Source organism: Peromyscus californicus, unplaced genomic scaffold, assembly GCF_007827085.1.
Source record: "Peromyscus californicus insignis strain IS unplaced genomic scaffold, ASM782708v3 Scaffold_19__1_contigs__length_69161282, whole genome shotgun sequence".
NCBI lineage: Eukaryota > Metazoa > Chordata > Mammalia > Rodentia > Cricetidae > Peromyscus > Peromyscus californicus.
In genome coordinates this window covers 68,809,715-68,831,599 of record NW_026294491.1, presented here as the reverse complement: position 1 = coordinate 68,831,599, position 21,885 = coordinate 68,809,715, and the positions used below count along the sequence as shown (strand labels likewise).

Sequence of the window (21,885 nt, the reverse complement as noted above, 5' to 3'; positions counted from 1 at the left end):
TAATGTCCCTCCCAGGTTAGTTCTGGATCCCCAAGTGCCCACTAGGCCACACCTACCCCTCCCCCAATCCAGTGGCCCCAGCAAAGGGCAGGCTCTAGCTGGTCCAACTCCAAGTTTTCAAAACAGCTTTCAGTTTCTCTTCACAGCAAGAAACCATACCCCACCCAACACCAGCCAGCAAAAGTTGTAAATCAGGATGGCACATCCTCCAGGAAGTCACCCACTGGAGCTGCAGGCCCTGAGTTCCCCAACTCCCAGCCCCTACACTCAAAGAAGGCTTCACAGGACTCCATTGAAAATGGCTTACTGCTTTTACCCAGAATCTCAACACACACATACTCCATCAACAACTCCAAAGACAAAGCCTGGTGTCATAAGTCCAGCCTGGCCCCCAGTTAGAATTCCTCATAACATTTACTGAACAAATCAGCACTTAAGAACACACACTTTCAGGCTGGTGAGAAGGCTCAGGGGGTAAAGCACTCATCTCAAAGGCCTGACAACCTGAGTTCAAATCCCAGAACCCACGTGGAAGGAGAACTGACCATTACTCTCTGACCTCCACATGAGTGCTCTGGCACATGTATACCCACCACACACACACACACACACACACACACACACACACACACACACACACACACACTCACACACGCACACAAAACTCCCATACTTTCAAAGCTTCTCAGAAGCAGAAAGGCTTGAATAACAAAGGTTTTCTTTTCCTATGAGTTTGTCAAAAAATATGGCCAAGAAATACCAAAGTTATACACTTGAAGTATGTTTCACTACTCAAGAAAATGCTAAAATATTGGGGAGAAAACGTCAAGGCCAGTGGAGGAGCATGGTGGCAGGGCTGTAATCTTAGGCAGATCGGAGTTCAAGGCCATCCTGGGCTTCACAGGGAGACCTGGGGAAAATCAAAAGAAAAAAATGCATGCCTGCAACATCAGGAAAGTTTTCAGATTCTACACAACAGCAGATGCCAGTGATGGGAACTCAGGCAACAGACTAAATCCTAAGCAGGACTAACATAGCTGACTGGGTTTCTGAATGAGCCCAAAGCAGCTGCAAAGGCCAAGCCTATTAAGTCCTTGAGCTTGCTCCGGGTCCTGTCTGCCACTCTCTCTCTCCCTATGCCTTCGTGCTACACGAGGGGTCCTGACTTCCTTAGTCTGTAGCTGTTGGAGTAGAACTCCAGCCCTTTCCCATTTCTTAGACATATACTCCTGATTCACCTTTTTGCATTCCTTTTTAGGATATATGACATGATGTTAGTATTTCATAGCTCCTCTACAGAATTCAAAAGTAGTAATATACTTGCTTCGTGGAAAGTATTCTCAATTGCCACTCGCATCTCCAGGGGCTTTGTTAGAAATGCAGATCCTCAAACACCCCCACCCCGACCTGATTCAGCATCAGCATTCCCATCAGCTCATTCAGCAATTCCAGCGCACACTAATGTGCATAAAGCACCGCGCTAGAGCCTCCACAGGAAGGCAGAGTGACTGCCCGACCTAAACAGGAGGAGCCGCATTGAAAGGGCCTGCAGGAGACCATCTGAGGCCCTCCAGTAAACACTGCAACCAGCATTCCCCGGGAGGAATGTCATCTACTAGGCTTATCCATCCTCGCTGTGGGGGGTGGGGGTGAGAATGCGGATGCTGGGAACTTGACCTCTTTTGCAGTAGGCAGGAGCAGCAACATGGGAGGTGTGAGTGAGTGCGCCTCTTCCTGGACCAAGCCACAAGCCGCTTGAGCTGACAAGGCCAAGTCCCCGCCCCCTTCTGCTGTCACCCTGTCAAAACAAAGCCGCTGCCTACACCTCTTGGCCAGTCTCGCCTGCGGCGTAGGGAGCGAAACCCCCTACACGTGTATCTCCAGCTGGAGGCTGCGGAATGCCGGGAGCCCTCAAAGAGAGAGAATGGCAAGAAAACTGTCCTCAAACTGACAAGTACTCGCCGCCTGGGCCGTCACCTTGCCAGACCTTGTTTACACACTACGCGGCCAGGATCGCTCTTTCACTAAACAAGTAATAACACAATAATGACAGGGCTGTCGCCGCGCGGCCGAGGCCGCCAGGCGCCAAAGGACCCGGGCTTGGGGCTGTGCCCACCTCCCACCCCGAGCTCCGCCCCTTTGCTCCCGTAGAGCGCCAGGATTCCGAGACTCTTCGGCGCGCTCACTCCGGAACCCAGCTCCTCCTAGCGGGGCACAGTGGGGAGGGCGTGCTCAGGGAGACACACGCAGATCCCCCACCCCAAAAAGATGCTTCCCAGCCGCGACTGGCTCGCCACACCAAGCACACAGTTCAGCTACCCGTGAAAGGTCTTTCGCGAACTCCTACAGAGCAACAAAGCCCCAGGGTAGCCCCGGCGCTTGGAAGCTAAGATTCATCATTCCCAAAAGAGGGAAACTGGGCAGATCTGGATGACCCCCACCCCTGCGGGACGCTGTGCAAGCCTCAGCGACGGAGCGCGCGCAGCGAGTGCAGCACTTCCGCGGTGCCCGCGGGAGGCCCGGAGCAGGGTGGGGGAGGGGAGAGGAGGGGTCCGGGCCCGCCCGTGACCCCGCGGTTGCGCGCGTCCCAGCGGGTACCTTGCAGGCGGAGTACACGCCGAGTTTCTCCAGTTTCTTCGCCCGCGGAGCGGAGCGCAGTTGCGCCTTCTTCACGGCGATCCGGGCCGAGCCACCGCCTCCGGGTCCCTCGGCTGTGCCCGCCGCGGCCACCGCGGTCGCTGGCCCGCAGGAAGCAGAGCTCCCGGCGGCAGTGGCCAGGGTCCGGGGGGAGCCGTGCGGGGGCGCGGGCGGCAGTGCGGGGGGGCCGGCCCCGCCAGCCTCGGCCATGCCGCCCCGAGTGTCACCCGCAGCCGCCAGGGTCCCCGCGGCGCCGGTGGCGGAGCCGAGACCCTGCCCCCCCCCCCCCCACGGCCGCCGCCCTGAGCCCTCCCCGCCCCCGCCGCGCTCCGCCGCTGGCGTTCGCAGGCCCCCGAGCCGCCCGGGGCGGCTAGGACGCTAGCGGGCCTGAGCGCCGGGGCCGCTCTCTGCTCCCCTGGGCCGCTGGCATGTTGCTGCGAGCGTGGCCACCCGCCCGGCGCGCCAGGGCCCGTGGGTGACCAGCGACCCGAGAGGCTGGGCCGCTGCAGCCCAGGCACCTGCCGCCCTGCGCTGCGGCGTTCCTGGGCCTGACACCCTCCCGCGCCGAGACCCAACTTCCTCCACCCTAGCGGGAGCCGGAGGAAAAAATGTTTTCCAGAAGTATCCGTCAGCGGCCAATCCTCCTCTTTGTTGCTAATTCACCCAAATCATGGCGAGAGAGGTTCCATTTTTTTTTTTTTAAGAGACTTTGGGTCAAACTTTTTCTTTTAAGAATTTTTCCCCATTCTCTTCCCCTGGTAGTTTCTGAACCGAATCTGCCCAAAGAGAGAGAAAACTCAATGGGCCCTGTTAAACACACACACACACCCCTTCGTTGATTAGAGAACGTTACGGGTCGGCAAAATGAAAGCTAAGTGCGTGGGAAAAGTTTGAAATGAATCTGTCTGCAGGGTTCACCCGGGTTGACAGGATTATAGTCTGCTGTTAGTTTCTTGTCTATTATGTTTTCAAAGGTGAAACCCCGGCGCTGGTGTTAACTGGAAAGACAGTGTCCGGGAGTGATGCTGATTTTGACTTAAACTTCATAAGCAAAACTCTGCCTGTCACTGATGGCAGGTTGTCTACCCTCCTAAAACGACTTAAAAAGCCCTGCATTGACTGTCAGCACCGCCAGCAAGTGCCCTAATTCTGCGAAGCAAGCAAAGGCATAATCTGGGACATGGGTCGCAATGTGTTTGTGATTGGTTGTCTCGCAACTCCAGCCGTAAGGCATGTACTTTCCCTTGTAAATCCTCCTTTGCCCATCTTGTTTATTGCAGTTTGTTTTTCCGAGATCCCCTTTGAAGATCCTCAGTCCTTTTAACGCGGGCTCACGTGTGACTGTGGTTACAGTTTCTAAGGGCGATGCTACGCCGCTGGGGAAAAGGAAGTCTCTTCTCTTGAGCAGTGAAGCCTGCCGCTGTGAAATGGCAGCCTCTTAATAGATTGCGTCCTTCCTAGGCTTGGCATTAGCCCAGTGTGGAGGCTCATGCCTATTATCTCAGTATCTGAGAGGCTGAAGCAGTAGGTTGGCCATGAGTTCCAGGGTATACTGGGCTCCAGGGTGAGACTCTTGCCTCAAAAATATAAATCAACAAGGCCAGGTGGCCTATGCCTTTGATACCAGAACTACAGAAGCAAAGACAGGCCAGTCTATGTGAGTTTGAGACAACAGAGAGACCCTGTGTATAAACCAACAAACAAAACAACAAAAACCTCAGGATTTACAGCACTTTCCTTTCTACAGTTGCTCTCCGGTGTTCTTCGAGTTTTTAATAACTTTACTGGGGAATCCAGGTTCTTTTACATGTTCTTAGTGTCCTTCCTCCAAGAATTTTTAAATGGATTCAGAAGGAAGCTTGATGTCCACTGTATGTAGTGAGCTGTAAATCCTGGCAGTTGCCAAGAGGAAGACTCAGAAGAGGAGAGAAACGGGCTCCTTTTTCGTTAGAACCAGAAAAATAAACCTGTTCTGCAATTGGAGTGGGGGGTGTAATCAGCTGTATTGAAGGGTGGGTTAAGAGGGTGCATCCTTCAGAGAAAAGTGGAGAATGCCCACCCAGAGTGTCAGGGAGAATATGCTTTTGCTTTTGGCCAGTAACGGCAGATAGAAAGGGTGGGAAAGTAAAAGATAAATCTGCTGAGTTAAAGGTCAAAAATTCAGGCAAGCTTCACAATGCAGACCTTTAAGCATCTACTCAGAGAGAGGGGCTTATGGGTAGGTAGGTATAAGAGCATCATCTCGTTTAAAGAGGTGAGAATTTTTCCCGTCTCCTTACTTAATATGTTAATATGTTGTGGGTATATCTGATTTCCTAAGAGGTGATCAAATTTGGGGGGTGGGATTTTTAATAGGCTTTCTGTATCGTGATAATAGGTTTCTCTGCTGATGCAGTAAACCAGATCAAGCCTAAATGAAAAAGTGAGTTCTCCAGTTCCAGAGATGGAGGCAAGAAAAGTCACGTGCCTGAACTAAAGTGGGGAGGTTATATAGCCTGTAGGTGAGGGGTGATCACATGTCTGCCACAAGCTAGGTTTGTGCCCAAGTTCAAAGACTGAACACTTTAGACCATGAATTGGGTTGCTGGCAACTTCAGGGGAGGAGCTGCTGTAGCTGCCCAGAATGTGTAACTGGGCTTTTTGTTACCTTTTCTTTGTTGGAGATTATCTGAGAGGGTGGGGTTGGAGAAAGAGAGATAGGGCTTCTCAGATCACTCAGGAGTAAGCTGGAGGTTCCAATGGAACAATTTTTTTTTTTTTTGAGGCAGTGTTTCCTCTACCATCTGCTGCTGGTCAAGTGATTGGACAAGTCCAGTTGGAAGAGAACAATAGTTTGTCTTTGTAACCTTTGTATTTTGTTTTGAGCAGCTTAAAATGTCTTATCTCCACCCAGAGTCAGAGACACATCTAAGTTCTCTATTCTCTCTACAACAACAAAAAAACAAGTAACACAGTATATTAAAGATAATCTTTTAAAAAATAATCTATGCAAGGTGTGATGGCACACACCTGTAATCCCAGCACTCAGGAGACAGAGCAGGTGAATCTCTGTGAGTTCAAAATCAGGCAGGGCTACATAGTGAGATCCTGCCTCAAAAAACAAAAACAAACATGTAAAATAGCCAAGGTTGGTGCTGGAGAGATAGCTCAGCAGTTCAGAACACTTGTTTCTTTTGCAGAGAAGCCAGGTTCAATTCCCAGCATCACATGGCAGTTCACAACCATCCCAACTCTACTTCCAGTGGATCCACTCCTTCTGACCTCCATGAGCACCAGTCATGCACGTGGTGTGCATTCATACATTACATGCAGGCAAAACACAAATACACATAAAAAATCAATAAACCCAAAACAATTCCTTTTAAATAGCCAAGCTTTCAGAGAAGAAAACACCCCTTTCCAAAATGGCCTTCAACAAAGCTCTGCTACTTCCACCTTCCTCTGTTTCATATAGTATTTTAAATTCTAAGGAGGGGCAATTGTGATAGTTCCCTTTCTACAAAATGGTTGTGGTAGCTAGGGGTGACAATGCCTACTTGTAATCCCAGGACTCTGGAAGCATATGGTAGCCAGTTCAAAGCCAGGCTGGACTACATAATGAGATGTTACCTTTAAATTACTTAATTAAATTAAAAGCTGTGTTGCCAGGTGTGGTAGTTTGAATAAAAATGGCCCCCATAGCCCCATAGGGAGTGGCACTATTAGGAAGTCTAGCCTTGTTGGAGTAGGTGTGGCTTTGTTGGAGGAGGTGTGCCACTAGAGGGTGGGCTTTGAGGTCTCAGAAGCTCAAGCCTGGCCAGTGTGTCACTGCCTGCAGATCTAGATGTAGAACACTCAGGTTATTCTCCAACACCATGCCTGCATGCTGCCATGCCTCCCACCATAATGATAATGGACTAAACCTCTAAACTGTAAGTCAGTCTGAATTAAATGTTTTCCTTTATATTAAATGTTTCAATGGTCATTGTGTCTCTTCACAGCAATAAAACCCTAAGACACCATGTAGATAGGAGATGGAGTCTGAGGCTTATAGTGAAGGAGGAGATCTATCCTCAAGGATTGGCCTGCTAATGCCTATCCAGCTACCCAAAAGACTAAGTGACCATAGTTTTCAGATCAGACAACTTCTTACATCACAACCTTAACAAAGGATGATAGGGTATTGTGTTCCACCCTATGTTCATTTATTACACTGATGGAATGGTCCACTTGAGATTTCTATGTGCTACTGGATGTAAATACTATCTCAAGTGGGGAGGAGGGTCAGCTGTGGTGGTGCATGCTTTGGGGGGAAAGGAAGCAAAAGTGAGAGAGAGGTGGATCTCTTTGAGTTCAATGCTAGCCTAGTCTACATAGTAAATTCCAGGCAAGTCAGCACTACGTAAGACTCTGTTTTAAAACAATAACAATTAGCTTTCTTAAGAATCAAAAAGTTTGCTGGGAAATAGTGATGCATAACTTAAATCCCAGCACTTGGGAGGCAGGAGCAGGCAGATCTCTATAAGTTCGAGGCCAGTCTGGTCTACAGAATGAGTTCCAGGACAGCCAGGGGTGTTACACAGAGAAACCTTGTCTCGGAAAAAAAAAACAAAAAATCAAAAAGTTCAAATTTGAGGCCAGCCTATTCTTACATAAACAGTTCCAGGACAGTTCAAGCAACATAGCAAGACCCTGTTTCAAAACCAAAATAAATTAATTAAATACATTTTTAAAAGAAGGAAGATTTCCTGGACATGGTAATACTCATGTACAGCCCAGATGATACAAGGACATCAGGTCCCTGCTTGAAGAACAGAAGCGGAAGGGAAAAGATCATGACATGGAAGCTGACATGTAGGTCAGACACATAGTGGACAAACAGCCACATAACAGGAAGGGATACTTTAGAGAGTCAAGGAAGCCTAATATGCTGTGAGGGAAGCCCAAAGTATTGATGAAAGCATGCTTAGAAAAGAGATACAGGCCGGGCAGTGGTGGCACATGCCTTTAATCCCAGCACTGGAGGCAGAGCCAGGCGGATCTCTGTGAGTTCAAGGCCAGCCTGGGCTACCAAGTGAGTTCCAGGAAAGGCGAAAAGCTACACAGAGAAACCCTGTCTCAAAAAACCAACAAAAGAAAAGAGATACAGAGGCTGGAGGTGTTGTTGGTTTATGTGTTTAATTCCAGCACTAGGAGGCAGAGGCAGGCAGATCTCCCCACTCAAGACCAGCCTGATCATCACAGGGAGTACCAGGACAAGCCAGTCTAGAAACCATGTCTCAAACAAACAAACAAAAAAATAGAAAGAGAAGTAGAGGAAAAGTTATACTTTACTGAATAATTCAGAAAACCTGACAGACTTACAAGCTATATAACTGCAAGCCACAGCCCAGTGCATAAGCCACTGCACCTGGGGTGGAGATTCTGGGAAGGAAAAGCACAGTATCTCATTAAAGGACTCATTATTCCATCTATCTCTTTAGCATGGCTTAAGATGTGCCCACCTTCCTAGGGTGGTCTCTAAGCTAGGTAATGAACCAGCACAACTGAAATGTTAGGTCTGACCCAAACTTGAGATTTTATTCTGTTGATCAGATGTTTTTTACTCTAACATTAGGACTTTGGAGACTTTTTTTTACTCTAACACCAGGACTTTGGAGACTGAGTCAAGCAGGTTGGAAGTTTGAGGCTAGCCCAAACTACATAGCAAGATATTATCTATGAAAAAACAAATCATGCTGGGCAGTGGTGGCACACGTCTTTAATCCCAGCATTTGGGAGATAAAGGCAGGCAAATCTCTGAGTTTGAGGCCAGCTTGGTCTATACAGTGAGTTCCAGGATGGCCAGGGCTACACAGAAAAACCCCTGCCTTTAAAAGCCAGAAACAAAAACAAATCCATACCCTACATGAGTGGACAATTCTTCCTCAAGAAGACTTAAGTTATTAAATGAAAACCTCAGTGCCAGGCATAGGATACCTCCCTGTAAATTATTGGTCAGGGAGGCTCCAGAGGCCCCCAAAACAGCACAAACTACTGTCATAGCTCTTGGTTACCCACCATAACTAGAAGGCAAGACCCTATTGCTGAAGACACAACATATTCTGATTGCAGAACATTTGAAAAATTGGGCTAGAACTAATCTGAGAAACTAATTCCATGCTGACTAGTTTTCATAGTTCCACACAGGTGCTATATAGGCTGCTGGGGGAGAAAAGAAATCAGTGGTATGCTGTGGGATGTTCTGTGTGGCAAATGTGTTGCTCTGATTGGTTGGTAAATAAAACACTGATTGGCCAGTAGTCAGGCAGGAGGAAGTGTGGGCGGGACAAGGAGGAGAATAAAGCTGGGAAGTGGAAAGCTGAGTCAGAGACACTGCCAGCCGCCATGATGACAAACAGCATGTGAAGATGCCAGTAAGCCACAAGCCACGTGGCAAGGTATAGATTTATAGAAATGGATTAATTTAAGTTGTAAGAACAGTTAGCAAGAAGCCTGCCACGGCCATACAGTTTGTAACCAATATAAGTCTGTGTTTACTTGGTTGGGTCTGAGCGGCTCTGGGACTGGCAGGTGAGAGAGATTTGTCCTGACTGTGGGCCAGGCAGGAAAACTCTAGCTACAGTGGTATCTAGTGGTGAAGCCTGAATGTTACAATACCATCTTGACAGGTTCTTGCCTAGAGTAGCAGGAAGGCTATAGGAGTAGTTAACTGTGGAAGTCTGTCAGAGTCCAGCTCCAACCTGCTCCCATCTTTTGAAGGGTTATTGGGTGGAGGAGAGAGGAATGAGGAAATAATAGAGAGGTAGAAAGAGATGATAAAGAAGACAGAGACACAGGATAGCTTTGGGAGGACCCTGGGTCAATACCCAGCTGCCCAGAGCTTTATTCAAAAGAGCTTTTTATAATATTTCCAGGGGAGAGGCAAAAGACCTCCCACTTGCAAGATCAAAGCACACCATGCAAGCAAGTGTAGACCCTGACAAACACCTGGTAAACATGTCCCTGGCCAAATCATCCCATTATGCAGCCCTGCTGGGTAAAGCAAGCTCAGATTCTCTGACCCTGAATAAGGTCTCACTAGATAGCCTCTGTGGGCCTCCACAGTTAACCACTTTCTCCTTGGATTTGAGCCAGCTCCACAGGAGGGAATTCATGCCTGGTATTATAAACGCGGAAGAAAGCCCATGGCTTGGAGGTCACAGGCCCCAAGAAGATTCCTTTCACTGTTGCTTTGCCAAGTGGACAGACATGCTGTCATCTTTACCTTCTAAATATTTGTGCATTCATACACACACACACACACACACACACACACACACACACACACACACATACACACATACTAAATTAAAATGTAATAAAATTAAACAAAAATCAAACAATTATTTTTAAAGATTTATTTTTATTTGTTTGTTTTCCTGCATGTATATATGTGCACCACATGTATGCATGATACCCAAGAATGTCAGAAGAATGTATCAGACTCCCTGAAACTAGTTATAGATAGTTGCAAACCACCATGTGGATAGTGGATGTCAGTCCCATCAGGTGAGAATAGGATCACTACTACAATTTAGTGCCAATTTTGACTCAAGCTTGGCTACTGCCCTCAGATTAAAGAGAACAGCATGGAATCCATTTCTTGGGCTCCTTTTAAGGAGTAAAATCACAAGTAATTGCAAAGCACATTTACAGAAGAGAGACAATGGGGCAATAAGGAAATGCAGAAAAATCAAAACAACTACAACAACAACAGCAAAAACCACCATGTGGTCCATATGTGATTAGGAGGGTGAGAGAATTCTCAGAAAGAAGTCCAGGTCATGGGGTGGGGCAGGTCAGGCCCCAGGAAACAGATGTAAAACAGCAACTCCCCTCTTACCATAAACAATACAGCAAATGGCTCCTGCCTTCATAGTGGAGTCAGACAGGTTCCTTACACAGTGACTTATGTTTCCCTGTCTAATCTTTGCTAGGAAATGTCCTAATAATGCTGTCAACTGGCAATGATTCTAGAATTGTTCATCTGATGTGTGATCAAGTTAGTGTCACATAGGAGGGCACAGGGCCTAATTATGATAACCAGTAGAAATAATATTAGAGGGTCAATGAAGGGGGAGAACCATCGGCCAGTCTAAATATTTGAGAGATTTTGTTTAATTTTTTTATATAGATCATCAATTCGGTTGTCAATAGTATGAGAGAAATCAGAGATATTAAAACAGCATATTCCAGTAAGCTGCTGACAACTAAGATTATATAAGCAACAGGTAACCTATAGTAGCTCTATTTTGAAGAACAGTTCTCAGTTCTCCCATTTCTTGATTAATTTCTGCTAATATTTTTGCTGTAATATTGGTAGTTTTTTTAATTAAACAGGCCATTTCAGAAACCTCTCTTTGTAGTCCAACAACAAGAAGTTCTGGGATAAGCAACAGAAAGGCTACTATTGCAGGATCTATTAGATGTGAGGAATCATCACAGTTTTCAGGAAGAGCTCTTGTAATTTTTTTACAGATTGTAAAGATTTGCTGAGTAAAATAGGCATAACACACCCTGTCCTACATAAACCCTTATATCCTGCAGGGAGTGCAAAATAAATATTTTCATAGAAAAAAAAAAAGTCCTAAGGGCAATTGTTTACCAAAGGGAAGGGTGAGATAAGAAGTGGAATTTCAATAAGGGACATTAGCCCAATCAAAACACAGTCAGTGGGGGGAAAAGACATCATCAATGGGAACATCAGCAACAGTTTCTAAATCATTAGTGGGGACATGTTCCATTTTGTCCCTCATTATCCTTGTATAATTTTCATATGAAACCCCTATTCTATACAAATTTCTTTTTAAGAGCCAGGGAATAGAGGGATCTCCTCTGACACAGGAATTTCCTCATTGGCTTTTTAGTGCTAGATGGACCCAGAGATTATACCCCATATATTACTTACAGACAGGGCTACGAAGGGCCCGGCTTGTATGATGAATCTTAAAAGGATCTTACTAATAAAAGACTGAGTCAATTGACTCTGCCCTCTGGTCATCAGCCATTGAAGCTATTCCAGGAAGTCCTTCAGTTGATTTCGTGAGAAAGGTATCGAGAATCTGCTGACAGTTGCCCCATGTGGGGAGATGATTGAAAAACATGGAATCAGTTAGTTGAAACTAAGGTATCAGGGTTAGTGCTGAAAGGGGGGTTCTGGTTCTTCCAGTTGTAGAGATCTGTAGTAGAGAAAGGGACAGGTAGCAATTGTCAGGAAAAGGCTGTAATGTGGGAGACCAGCTCCCACCTTTTAAAGGATTCCTATGAGAAGGAGAGAGGGATAAGAAATGAGAGGTAGAAAGAGAGTGAAGTGGAGAAAGACAGAAACACAGGATAGCTTCGGGAGGACCTGGATCAAAACCCAATGGCCTTTTCTGTTTATTCCAAAGGGCTTTTTATAATATGCCAAGGGGAGAGGCAAAAGACCTCCCCCTTGCAAGATCAAAGCACACCATACAGCCAAGCGTAGACCCTTCCAAACACGTGGTAACCACACCCGTGATCAAATCATCCCCTCATGCAGCCCTGCTGGGTGAAGCAAGCTCAGATTCTCTGACCCTGACTAATTTGGGCCTCCACACTGTAGGAGAATGAGGACTGAAGGAGGTGCCACCCCAGAACCAGGATCAGAGGAGTAGTTGGGAGGGCCATGTGTGACCCCCCTGGTGGGTGGATGTGGGGAGGGGAAAAGATAGGGAGTTAGGAAAGAGCTAGGGAAGGAAGACAGATGGAGGTAGGGAAGAGCTAGATGGTAAGACTAGGGTATATGTGGACAGGAGGCACAGTGAGGCCATAGTGGTGAGGACCGTGGTGGCAAAGGAGGAGGTTGAGGTAAGGAGAGGAGGGTGGTTAAGATGGTTATATGGAGAGAGGAGGGATTCTTCCTGTTACTATTTCCAACACCCTCCTAGCCGCTTCTGGGGTCACATGACCGTGCACGTGCTGTCAGCTGTCAGGCAAAATGCTTAGTCACTCCGGGGCCTTATGTCCTATGTAATCAGTGGCAGCATGGTCATGTAATCTACGCACATGTGTGGCGTAGCTACATAAGTCAAATGCATGTGTGAGGTGACCTATAGTAGCAGACTCCACCTGCTCCCCACTCTCTCTCCACACGTTCCTCACCAGTAGGCCTACTCCTGTCCACCTCTTTCCCTTCTCTAATAAAAACTCTTATAGTAGGTTCTGTTGTACCTCGTGCTTTCTCATGCCTGGTAAATAACGTCATTAAATAAATAACACTTCCTCCTGTGAATTCTGCAAAATAGTTTTTAGAAGAGGTTCCTGGGTCTCTGCTACAGGCCCTTTAAGGGCCCATCTGCCAACAATCAAGCTACCTTGCCCTTTAAACACCATACAGACCTTCATCCAAGGGGTCGGGTTGGAAGTTGGCTTCAGCCCAAAGCAAGATGTATCCAATCTGATCTGGATAGCCAGACTTACCAAGAGTGACATTAACCATGCTCAGGCTATCTGAGAATCAAAAGTATCCTGGAAGGGCCAGTCAACCTAAATGTGGACCATTCAGTTTCACAGAACGTTTGGAGATGACTCTTGTTGATAGGACAATCATAATCCTCCTTAACTATAGGGGGTTAAAGTTTATCAAAATTCTTTAGAACACAGGTTAGAGGGCTGTTAGGCTTGCTAGTCTTATTACCCACACTGTCCATCAGTTCAGTCATCCCAAGTCCAAGATAAACCAATTAACACAGAAAGTACAAAAGACAGAATGGAGATAGTAAAAATGAAGCCAAAGACAAGACGTACAAAGACAAGACAAATGGTACATAAAACCAGACCAAGAACCTCAGGTGGATGGTGTGATGTCTTGCTTTTTGCCCTGGATGGGAGAACATTTGGGTTCCATTGAACCCCCTCCACATCCCAGATAGGGATCCTACAAAAACAGAACCAGACACACTAGGAGGCCTCCATAGATGCGTGCAGCTTTTCTAGGCATGGAAGTTCTTTACGTTGATAGTCTGAGAACCAAAGGCTGCCTCAAAGCCTTGGAATGTTTTAAGGCATGTGCCTCCTCAAGTAGCCCCTCAGTTCCAGAGTTCTGATTTTAGAATTTTGCATGGGTGGTCTGCAATTTTGGGTCAATTTTGAAGCAAGCTTGATGCTTCCTAAGTTGTATTAAAGAGAATATCCCAGCATCTATTTCTTGCCCCCCCCTTTGTGTGTGTGTGTGTGTGTGTGTGTGTGTGTGTGTGTGTGTGTGTGTCTTTCCAGCACTGCAATATTTTATTCTTTTTTTTTTTTAATGCCGAATGCCATTTATTGAAGGAGGGAGGAGGTCTTAACAGGCTTATAGCACAATGGGAGAACCCCAGAGGGCAGAAGTTCACTACCAATGTTTTACAATCTTGCATCTAAGCTGTTAACATCTTGGGCCCCTTTTAAGGAGTAAAATCACAAGTAGTTGCAAAGCAAGTTTACAGAAGAAAGACAATGGGGCAATAAAGAAATACAGGAAAAACAAAACAAGAACAACAAAACCCACCAGGTGGTCGACATGTGATTAGGGAGGGTGATTAGGGAGGGTTGGGGTTTTCTCAGAAACAAGTCAAGGTCATAGGTTGGGGAAGGTCAGGCTCCAGGAAATAGACTTAAAAACAGCAACACAGCTCTTACAGTAAATGTAAACTTATTTTTAACAATACAGCATAATGGCTCCTGCCTTCAAAATAAGTTCCTCATGGGAACTGTGTTAGTTTTTCGGCTGCGTTGTGTTCTTACCCTGCAAGGAAATGCCACGAAACACGACAGAATCCGCTAACAAGAGTTTTATTAAAGGTAAAGGGACAGAGAGTGAACAGGCCTGCGGGAAACACGTGTGTGGAGAAGAAGGAGGAAGACGAAGAAGAAGGAACCGGAAACATGGCGCCAGATTTTAAAGGCTGGGCGTGGACAGATCAGCGTCACTACTACACACAAGCGCGTAGATCACATGGCCATGTTGCACGCCTACGTAGCCAATGGAATGTCATGGATCTTGGTCACGTGAGATGGCCTGACCCGGAAATGGCTATCCTGACCTGGAACTGGCTAGGTGGAAGTGTCTGTTGGGCATATGCGAACACGCCCGACCGTGGGGGCGTGTTGTAAACCTTTCAAACTGAACCAGGTCCTCTGCAAGAGCAGCAAATATTCTTTACTCCTGAACCATCTCTCCAGACTCCAATAATAATTATTATAAATACATTACATACAGAATATATGTGTCATATATTGCATACACATACATTATTGTATATACATTTTATATACATTATTGGAGGCAATAGTGTTTGAGCTGAAGAAGGTTGCAGTTGAAATAAACGAGTATCTATGGTCTTTGCTAAAAAGCACTGGCTAGTAACTTGGGCCCATCAGGTCACAAAAAAGCAAGATGAAAGTGTCATGTCTACCTTCATTTTATGCCTGTCTTTCATTTTAGCAGAAGGCACCAAATTGTTCTCCTTAAACTTTCCTCTTGAGTCACCTTGAATCCCTCCTGCAGGAGGGCAGTTATCTACAAAGTCAAGGCCTTACTCTGAAGCAGAAATGAATTCTCCTGAGAACCATCTTTTCTCTTCAAACAATAAGGACATATAACCACCTTGCATAACCTGAGCTGGTGAGAGGGGGCAAGAACCATGGCTTCTACATTGCTTAACAGGGTCACTGGAGACCTTTTTATCTGTTCTTTTTTTTTTTTCAGTGTTGAAAAAAATCTCTTTAGGGGGCCAGTGAAGTGGCTCAACAGGTATGGGTACCCTGCCACCAAACCTGATGACCCAAGTAAAATCCTTGGGACCCACTTAGTAAAAAGAAAGAATATAGGCATACAAGTTGTCCTCTGACCTCCACACATGTGAGGTGAAATGCCTGTATGCACATCCCATAAAGACATGCCAGAAGGAAGGAAGGAAGGAAGGAAGGAAGGAAGGAAGGAAGGAAGGAAGACAGGGTTTCTCTGTGTAGCTTTGGGCCTTTCCTGGAACTCGCTTCCTAGACCAGGCTAGCCTTGAACTCACAGAGATCCGCCTGGCTCTGCCTCCCGAGTGCTGGGATTAAAGGCGTGTACCACCACCTGCCAGCTAATTCTTAATTTTTTAATCTCCTGGGGTTGGGGGCTGTAGTCTAGTTAGTAGAGTGCTTGTCCAGCCTGTACAAAGCCCTAGGTTCTATCTTCAGCACTGCATAAACTGGATGTAGTGGCATAAGCCTGTAATTCCAACACTGTAAAGGTAGAGGCAAGAGGATCTGAAATTCAAGGTCATCCTCTGCTACTTGGGGAGTTTGAGGCCAGCCTGGATTACATGAAACCCTATCTCAAAACAAACAAACAAAAACCCCAAAAACAAATCAAACAGGGTAAAAATCTCTGCTTCTCAATATTCTTGATCTTTTTGATTAATGTATGTATCTCAGGATAGCTTGCCAGGATTGCTGGAGCCTGAACGTTTGCTATGCATAGTCTACTTACACAATATCTTCATGTGGAATGTCTTACTGCTATGTCAGAGAAAACAACATGGACAGGTGAACAGAGACACTGAAGGGAGCAGAACACTGTAACTATGGAGTCATGATTACTTCAGCTTTCCTGTGTGTTTCAAATATTCTTTAATGGAGGGGATGAGGCTAAGGTTTGATGTCAACTCACCTCCCCCTCCAGACCCATTCCCCCTCTTAATTGGGAAGACAAGCTGCTTCTCCAAGCTCTGAGGAGAAGCTTGCCAGCTTTATTTGTCTCCTCCTTGGAAACCATCACTGTTTGAATGTTGAATGACTTCTGACATTGATTGAGCATTCTTTTTCATTGTTTCCCTGCTCAGAGGACCCACATGACATAGTGCCTTAGGCCAAAGATTCAACATTTCAAGGTCTCTGCGAAACACATGATAGGACCAGGCAGAGAAATCTCAAGGGCAAAAGATCTTAGGTCTGCTCCTCTTCATAATGGGCTGTCATAAGCTTTTAAGGGATCTTCTTCTGCAGAGAGCATTTGCAGGGAGTGCCAGATAAAAGCCAATGTTTCAGTTTACAAAGCTTCTGTCATTTATTTGCTATATTGAGAAAATAATAAGGGTTTGCAGAGTGGCTAGGGCAGGTTCATGACTGGAATTAAAGGTCAGGCTCTGAAAATAACTTTTTGGTTTTTTTTTTTTTTCAAGACAGAGTTTCTCTGTGTATCCCTGGCTATCCTGGAACACACTCTATAGACAAGGCTGGCCTAGAACTCAGGGATCAACTTGCCTCTGCCTCCAGAGTGCTGGGATTGAAGGCTTGTGCCACCATTGCCCAGCGAGTGATTTAGGTCTTAACTGGTAGCTTCCTGCTTTCCTTCATATTAACTCTTTTAAAACTAGCCAATCAGGAAAGAATATGAAGTCCGACCCCAGTCAATGGGGAAAAGACACTGTCATGATCTGTGTTAGAATACAAATCAAGTTCATTTCCTGTCTGTGTGCTTATTAGCCCCATTTGGGTATTGGTACATCCTTTTTGCAAAAATAATTTTCTTGTGGAGCTACTTCTGAATTGTTTGTGTGTTCCTTTGTGCAATACCAAGACCATTTGTTTGCTTCTAACACCCAGTCTGTTAATAATGTGGCCTGCTTGTCTTTGTAGGCAGAAGTCTCTGTGCAGGTGAGATTGAATTTGACTGCTAGAGTATAGGGCCCTGGCCTCCTCCCAATTTGGGTAGCTATTGCCTGCTTGCTGACCTTGACCAGATGTCCTCCCTATGCTAATTCCCTGCTGGTTTCCACCCTCCTGAATGCTTAAGGGAAGTTCCTTGTTCGTGTATCCTGCATATTGGGAATTAACAGCTTAGGTGCAAGATTGTAAACATCAGTAGTGAACTTCTGCCCTCTGGGTTTCTCCCATTGTGCTGTAAGCCCATATTTAAGGTTTCTTCCCTCTTTCAATAAACGGCATTTGGCATTCTGCTGAGGCGAGTGACCCGCTGTCTTTTGTCTCTGTTTTTCGATCCACAGCCCCTCGCTTGGACATGGTGGTGGTAGCACAGGTGTTATTCCTATGAATGGAGGGTCCACCGAGATCCGAGAAAGAAGGGACATTGTTGATGGACACCTGAAAGGTAAGGCTGGCCAGCAATTTAAAGAAAAAAGAAAAGAAAAGATAAGGGTGAATTGAAACGGGTGCAGCTAGCTCACAGTCAGTTAATTGGACTGTTGAAGCAGGAGGGCACTGAGGCTAAGATAGGGCAAGACAGCTAAAGATTTTAAATAAAAAGGAAATCTTCCCAATAGAGAAGAGGGAAGGAAAGGAAATTTCCCATTAGAAAAGGGAGAAAAATTTTAATCGAGAAAAAAAGATTTTCCTGGTAAAAAGGGGAAAAATTTTGAAACTAGGCTTAAGGATTTTGAGGCCCTATAGAGCAAGGATGACGGAAAGAGAGAAGCCTCTTCCCAGTGGTAACAGAGGAAGAAAAGGCTCCTTCCAATTTTAGAATTTTCAATTTAGGATAAGCTAAAACTCTGAGCTCTTTCTGCCTGCCAGCACAGAGCGGCAGCATCTGAATTACAAAGAGTCATAGAAGTTTCATTGTCTGTTTGCTTAATTTTGGTTTAAATGTTCATTTCTTCCCCTCAGAGTGGGAATAATTCGATATTTAGGATCCTTTCGTGGGAAATGTTTTTTTGTTTTTTCCGTTACGGTGGGAATAACTCATTATTAGGTAATCTCTTCATGGGAGTTAGAGAAAGCTTAAACAGGAGTGTGTGAGCAGGGCACACGCCCAGCATGGTGGCAAAGGCATGTGCGAGATAGCCCAGAGCAGCAGGCAGGCAGGTACGCCCAGGCGGGAGGCATAGCCACGAGGCCGATGAGGGGAACAGACTCTCAGGCGGCCAAGTGAGCAGAGGCCGGGAGAGGGACAGGCACTAAAAGTTTAAACGGGCCCAACTTCTGGTGAAAAATGGTTTCGGTCAGGACACGGAATGCTAAGTCAATGCTGTTTGAATTTCTAGGGATATTAATCATTCATTGTATAAAGGATATTCTGTTCTTTTGATGTCTTAAAAAAATGTTTAGATGAATGTTTGATTCTCATGGTAGATAAACTAAGGAACAGAATTCATAATTTTGAATTATATATTAGGTATGCTCTTGTCTGTTGATCATTACTGAAAATTTGGCTCTGCTCTTTAAGTTGCTTTCTAGAATTCTATAGAAATGTAACACCTGAAATGGATTGGGTTATTAGCTTATTAAATAATGTTGCTAAGATAAACCCATAAAAAATAATCTCTTACTGATAAAGAGGTTACAAAATTATCTTTCCAGTAAATAAAATATAGGTAAATTGTTTGGTCCACATTGTTAATAATTGGCTAATTGTGCTAATGTGTTACTTGAAATCAATAAAAAAGGATAATCTTTTTAAGATTTTATAAAAATACTCGAGTATTACCTAAAGTTACCTCTTCAAATCCTATAGAGATTGTATTTAATGATTTTATAATTGGCATATGTAAAAAGGACCATGGAAACAGAAGATGGTGATAGAATTGCTTAATTATTATTGCTTTCATATTTTAAATGCAAAATGGCACCTATATGTAGAACTGGGGGCTTTGGAAGTACAGGAAAAAAAGGTGTTTTGACAAACAGTTATCAATGATAAACAGCCTAAATTAAAAATAAAATTATATAGGATTGAGATTAAAAGATTAGTGGATTCTGGTATTGGATATATCTATAATTTCACAAGAATCCTGAGATCCCAACTGGCCTCTATAAGAAGTCAGGAACCATGCTTCTCATGGGAGCAACACAGCCTGGCTTGCCTGCCCCTGTGGCAATTCCTAACATTGACATTTAATTGTGATTGACTTATATGGATGATATATTATTGGCTGCTAAAGATAAAAAACTTGTTTTTGATGCCTTTTCTAAATTACAAGAGGTTCTTAGCCTGGCTATTTTACAAATAGCTCCAGAGAAGGTACAGGTATCCTTTCCCTATCATTATTAGGTCATGAATTATTATGCACAGGCATATGTCCACAAATGATTACTCTGCAAAGGGATCAGCTACGCACACTTAATGATTTCCAAACCTTTCTGGGAGATATTCAATGGCTTCGGTCCACTTTAAAGATTCCAACAGGTCAACTTCGTCCTTTGTATGATGTCTTAAAGGGCAACCCTGACCCTTTATCTCCCTGTGAATTAACAGCTGAAGGGCATACAGCCCTACAATGTGCAAGAGGCCCTCGAGCAGGCTCAAGTGCAATATATAGATAGATCTTTCTTCTTCCTTATTGTATTTGATATTTTGTTTTTCTCATTCACCTACTGGAGTGTTATGGCAAACAGGTCCTATTCTATGGGTACATTCCCCAGCTTCTCCAGCAAAAACTGTGGGTCCTGGCCCCCCACTGTGAGTGGCTGCCACCTTGCTTGCCAACCTTGACCAGATATCCTCCCTATGCTGATTCCCTGCCAGTTTCCTTCTTCCTGAACCATCACTGGAGGTTCTTTGTTTGTGTATCCTGCATTTGGTGTAAACAGCTTAGATGCAAGAATGTAGAACATTGGGTAGCGGACTTCTGCCGTCGGGTATCCTCCACTGTTCTGTAAGCCTGTATTTAAGGTTTCCTCCCTCCTTCAATAAACAGCATTCGGCATTCTGCTGTGGCAAATGACTCACTGTCTCTTGTCTCTTATTTTTTAATCCACAGCCCCTCGCTCGGACATGGTGAATGGGTGGCAGTAGCGTGGGCGTTACCACAACAAAAAAACCATTACTCCTGTCCTCAGGTTGTTGTTCAGATTATATTTAAGGGAATCAAGATCAGTGTTCAAACTTTTGGTAAGGAGCCAGATATCGTGGTGACCCCATATACCCAGTCTCAAATAGCATGGTTGCAAGCTAATATAATGATTGGGCCATATTGACATGCTCCATGCAGGGTCTGTTTGATGCACGCTACCCCTCCAATGATGTGTGTCAATTTTTTAAATTGCATCCTGTTATATTTCCCAAGATAGTACAGATGACTCCTATTCCTCTGGCCTGTGTGGTATTTACTGATGGCATTTCACGTGGTTTTGCTATGGTGGTTCTGGTAACATAGTGAAGAGAATGAAAGTCCAGGGCACTTCTGCCCAGATGGCAGAGGTACAGGCACTGTTGCTTGCTTTACAGATGTTTTCTGATGAGAGTGTTAATATGATAGCCAATATGTGGCACATGCAGTTATGCCGTTGGAGACAGCAGCCTACATACCATCCATTTCTCCCATTCATGAACATTTATTGCAAGTGCAAGGACTCATATGGTCCCACTCACATAACCTTTATGCGGGCCATATTAGAGCTCATACCCAATTGCCTGGACCTCTAAGCGAAGGTAATCAGAGGGCTGATGCCATTACTCATATGGCTGTCACATTCATTTGTTGTGCCTTTGAAAAGGCTACTCAGTTGCATCAATGTTATCATCTTAATGCTGGATCTCTCCGTCATCATACGGGCATAACCCAGGAACAAGCCATCCAGATAGTTAAATCATGTCCTACTTGTGTTGAATTTTTACCTGTTCCTCACTTGGGAGTTAATCCCCGAGGACTTTTACCTAATCATGTGTGGCAGATGAATGTCACACACGTGCCTTCCTTTGGGAAATTACAATATGTCCATGTGTCTATTGATACATATTCTTCTCTAATGTAGCCATTATTGAGACCATTTGTTCTGCTCCTTGTGTGCTGTCTGTTTTTTCTTTATGGTTCTTAGTTGTTCATTTGCAGAACTGCCAGCTTAAGTCGTGCTGGGATCAAAAAATATGGGCCTTGGTGGTTCATGTTCCTGGAGTTGTATCCATGCCAGTGGATGCTCACATGCTCCAGAAGAGAACTTGACACCACTGCTGCCTTGTTGCTGTTATAGCAGTGGTGGCCACTGCTGCTATTATTTCTGGGATTGCCGTTTCATAATTGGTTACTACAGCTAGCATAATGGAAACCCTGGCAGCAAAAGTAGCTACTGCAGTTAATTACTCTTTCATTCTATTGAACATGATAAATTTAATTCAGTAGTTATATACATTTTGATTGGCTTTGAAATTTGTAAAACTCAAGTTCCATTTACTTTTGGGATACCATCTTATGAGGACTCCAATTTGCATAAGGCTCCAAGGAAGGGAATGGCTCAATTGCCTTTAGCCTCCTGGCTATGGGTGGGTTAGGACTTCTGTTGGTC

At 45.1% G+C, this 21,885-nt stretch overlaps 2 protein-coding genes across 4 annotated transcripts in view; one reads left to right on the top strand and one right to left on the bottom strand.

The window, feature by feature from the left end:
• Positions 1-2,887, bottom strand: part of Kat2b (lysine acetyltransferase 2B) — a 121,407-nt gene extending 118,520 nt beyond the window's left edge. Inside the window, exon 1 of one of the 3 annotated variants that reach the window (XR_008219964.1) lies at positions 2,599-2,886. Coding sequence is in view for 2 of the 3 variants with exons in the window: in XM_052745636.1 (XP_052601596.1) it covers positions 2,599-2,847 (249 nt within the window). In the remaining variant the exon portion in view is untranslated. Of the gene's footprint in view, positions 1-2,598 lie in introns of all 3 variants that reach the window. The other 2 variants (XM_052745636.1, XM_052745635.1) reach the window with 2 other exon arrangements.
• A 14,807-nt stretch (positions 2,888-17,694) lies between these two features.
• Pp2d1 (protein phosphatase 2C like domain containing 1) overlaps positions 17,695-21,885 on the top strand; it is a 58,965-nt gene continuing 54,774 nt past the window's right edge. Inside the window, exon 1 of the mRNA XM_052743806.1 lies at positions 17,695-17,755. Within this exon, the coding sequence (XP_052599766.1) occupies positions 17,695-17,755 (61 nt within the window). The remainder of the gene's footprint in view (positions 17,756-21,885) is intronic.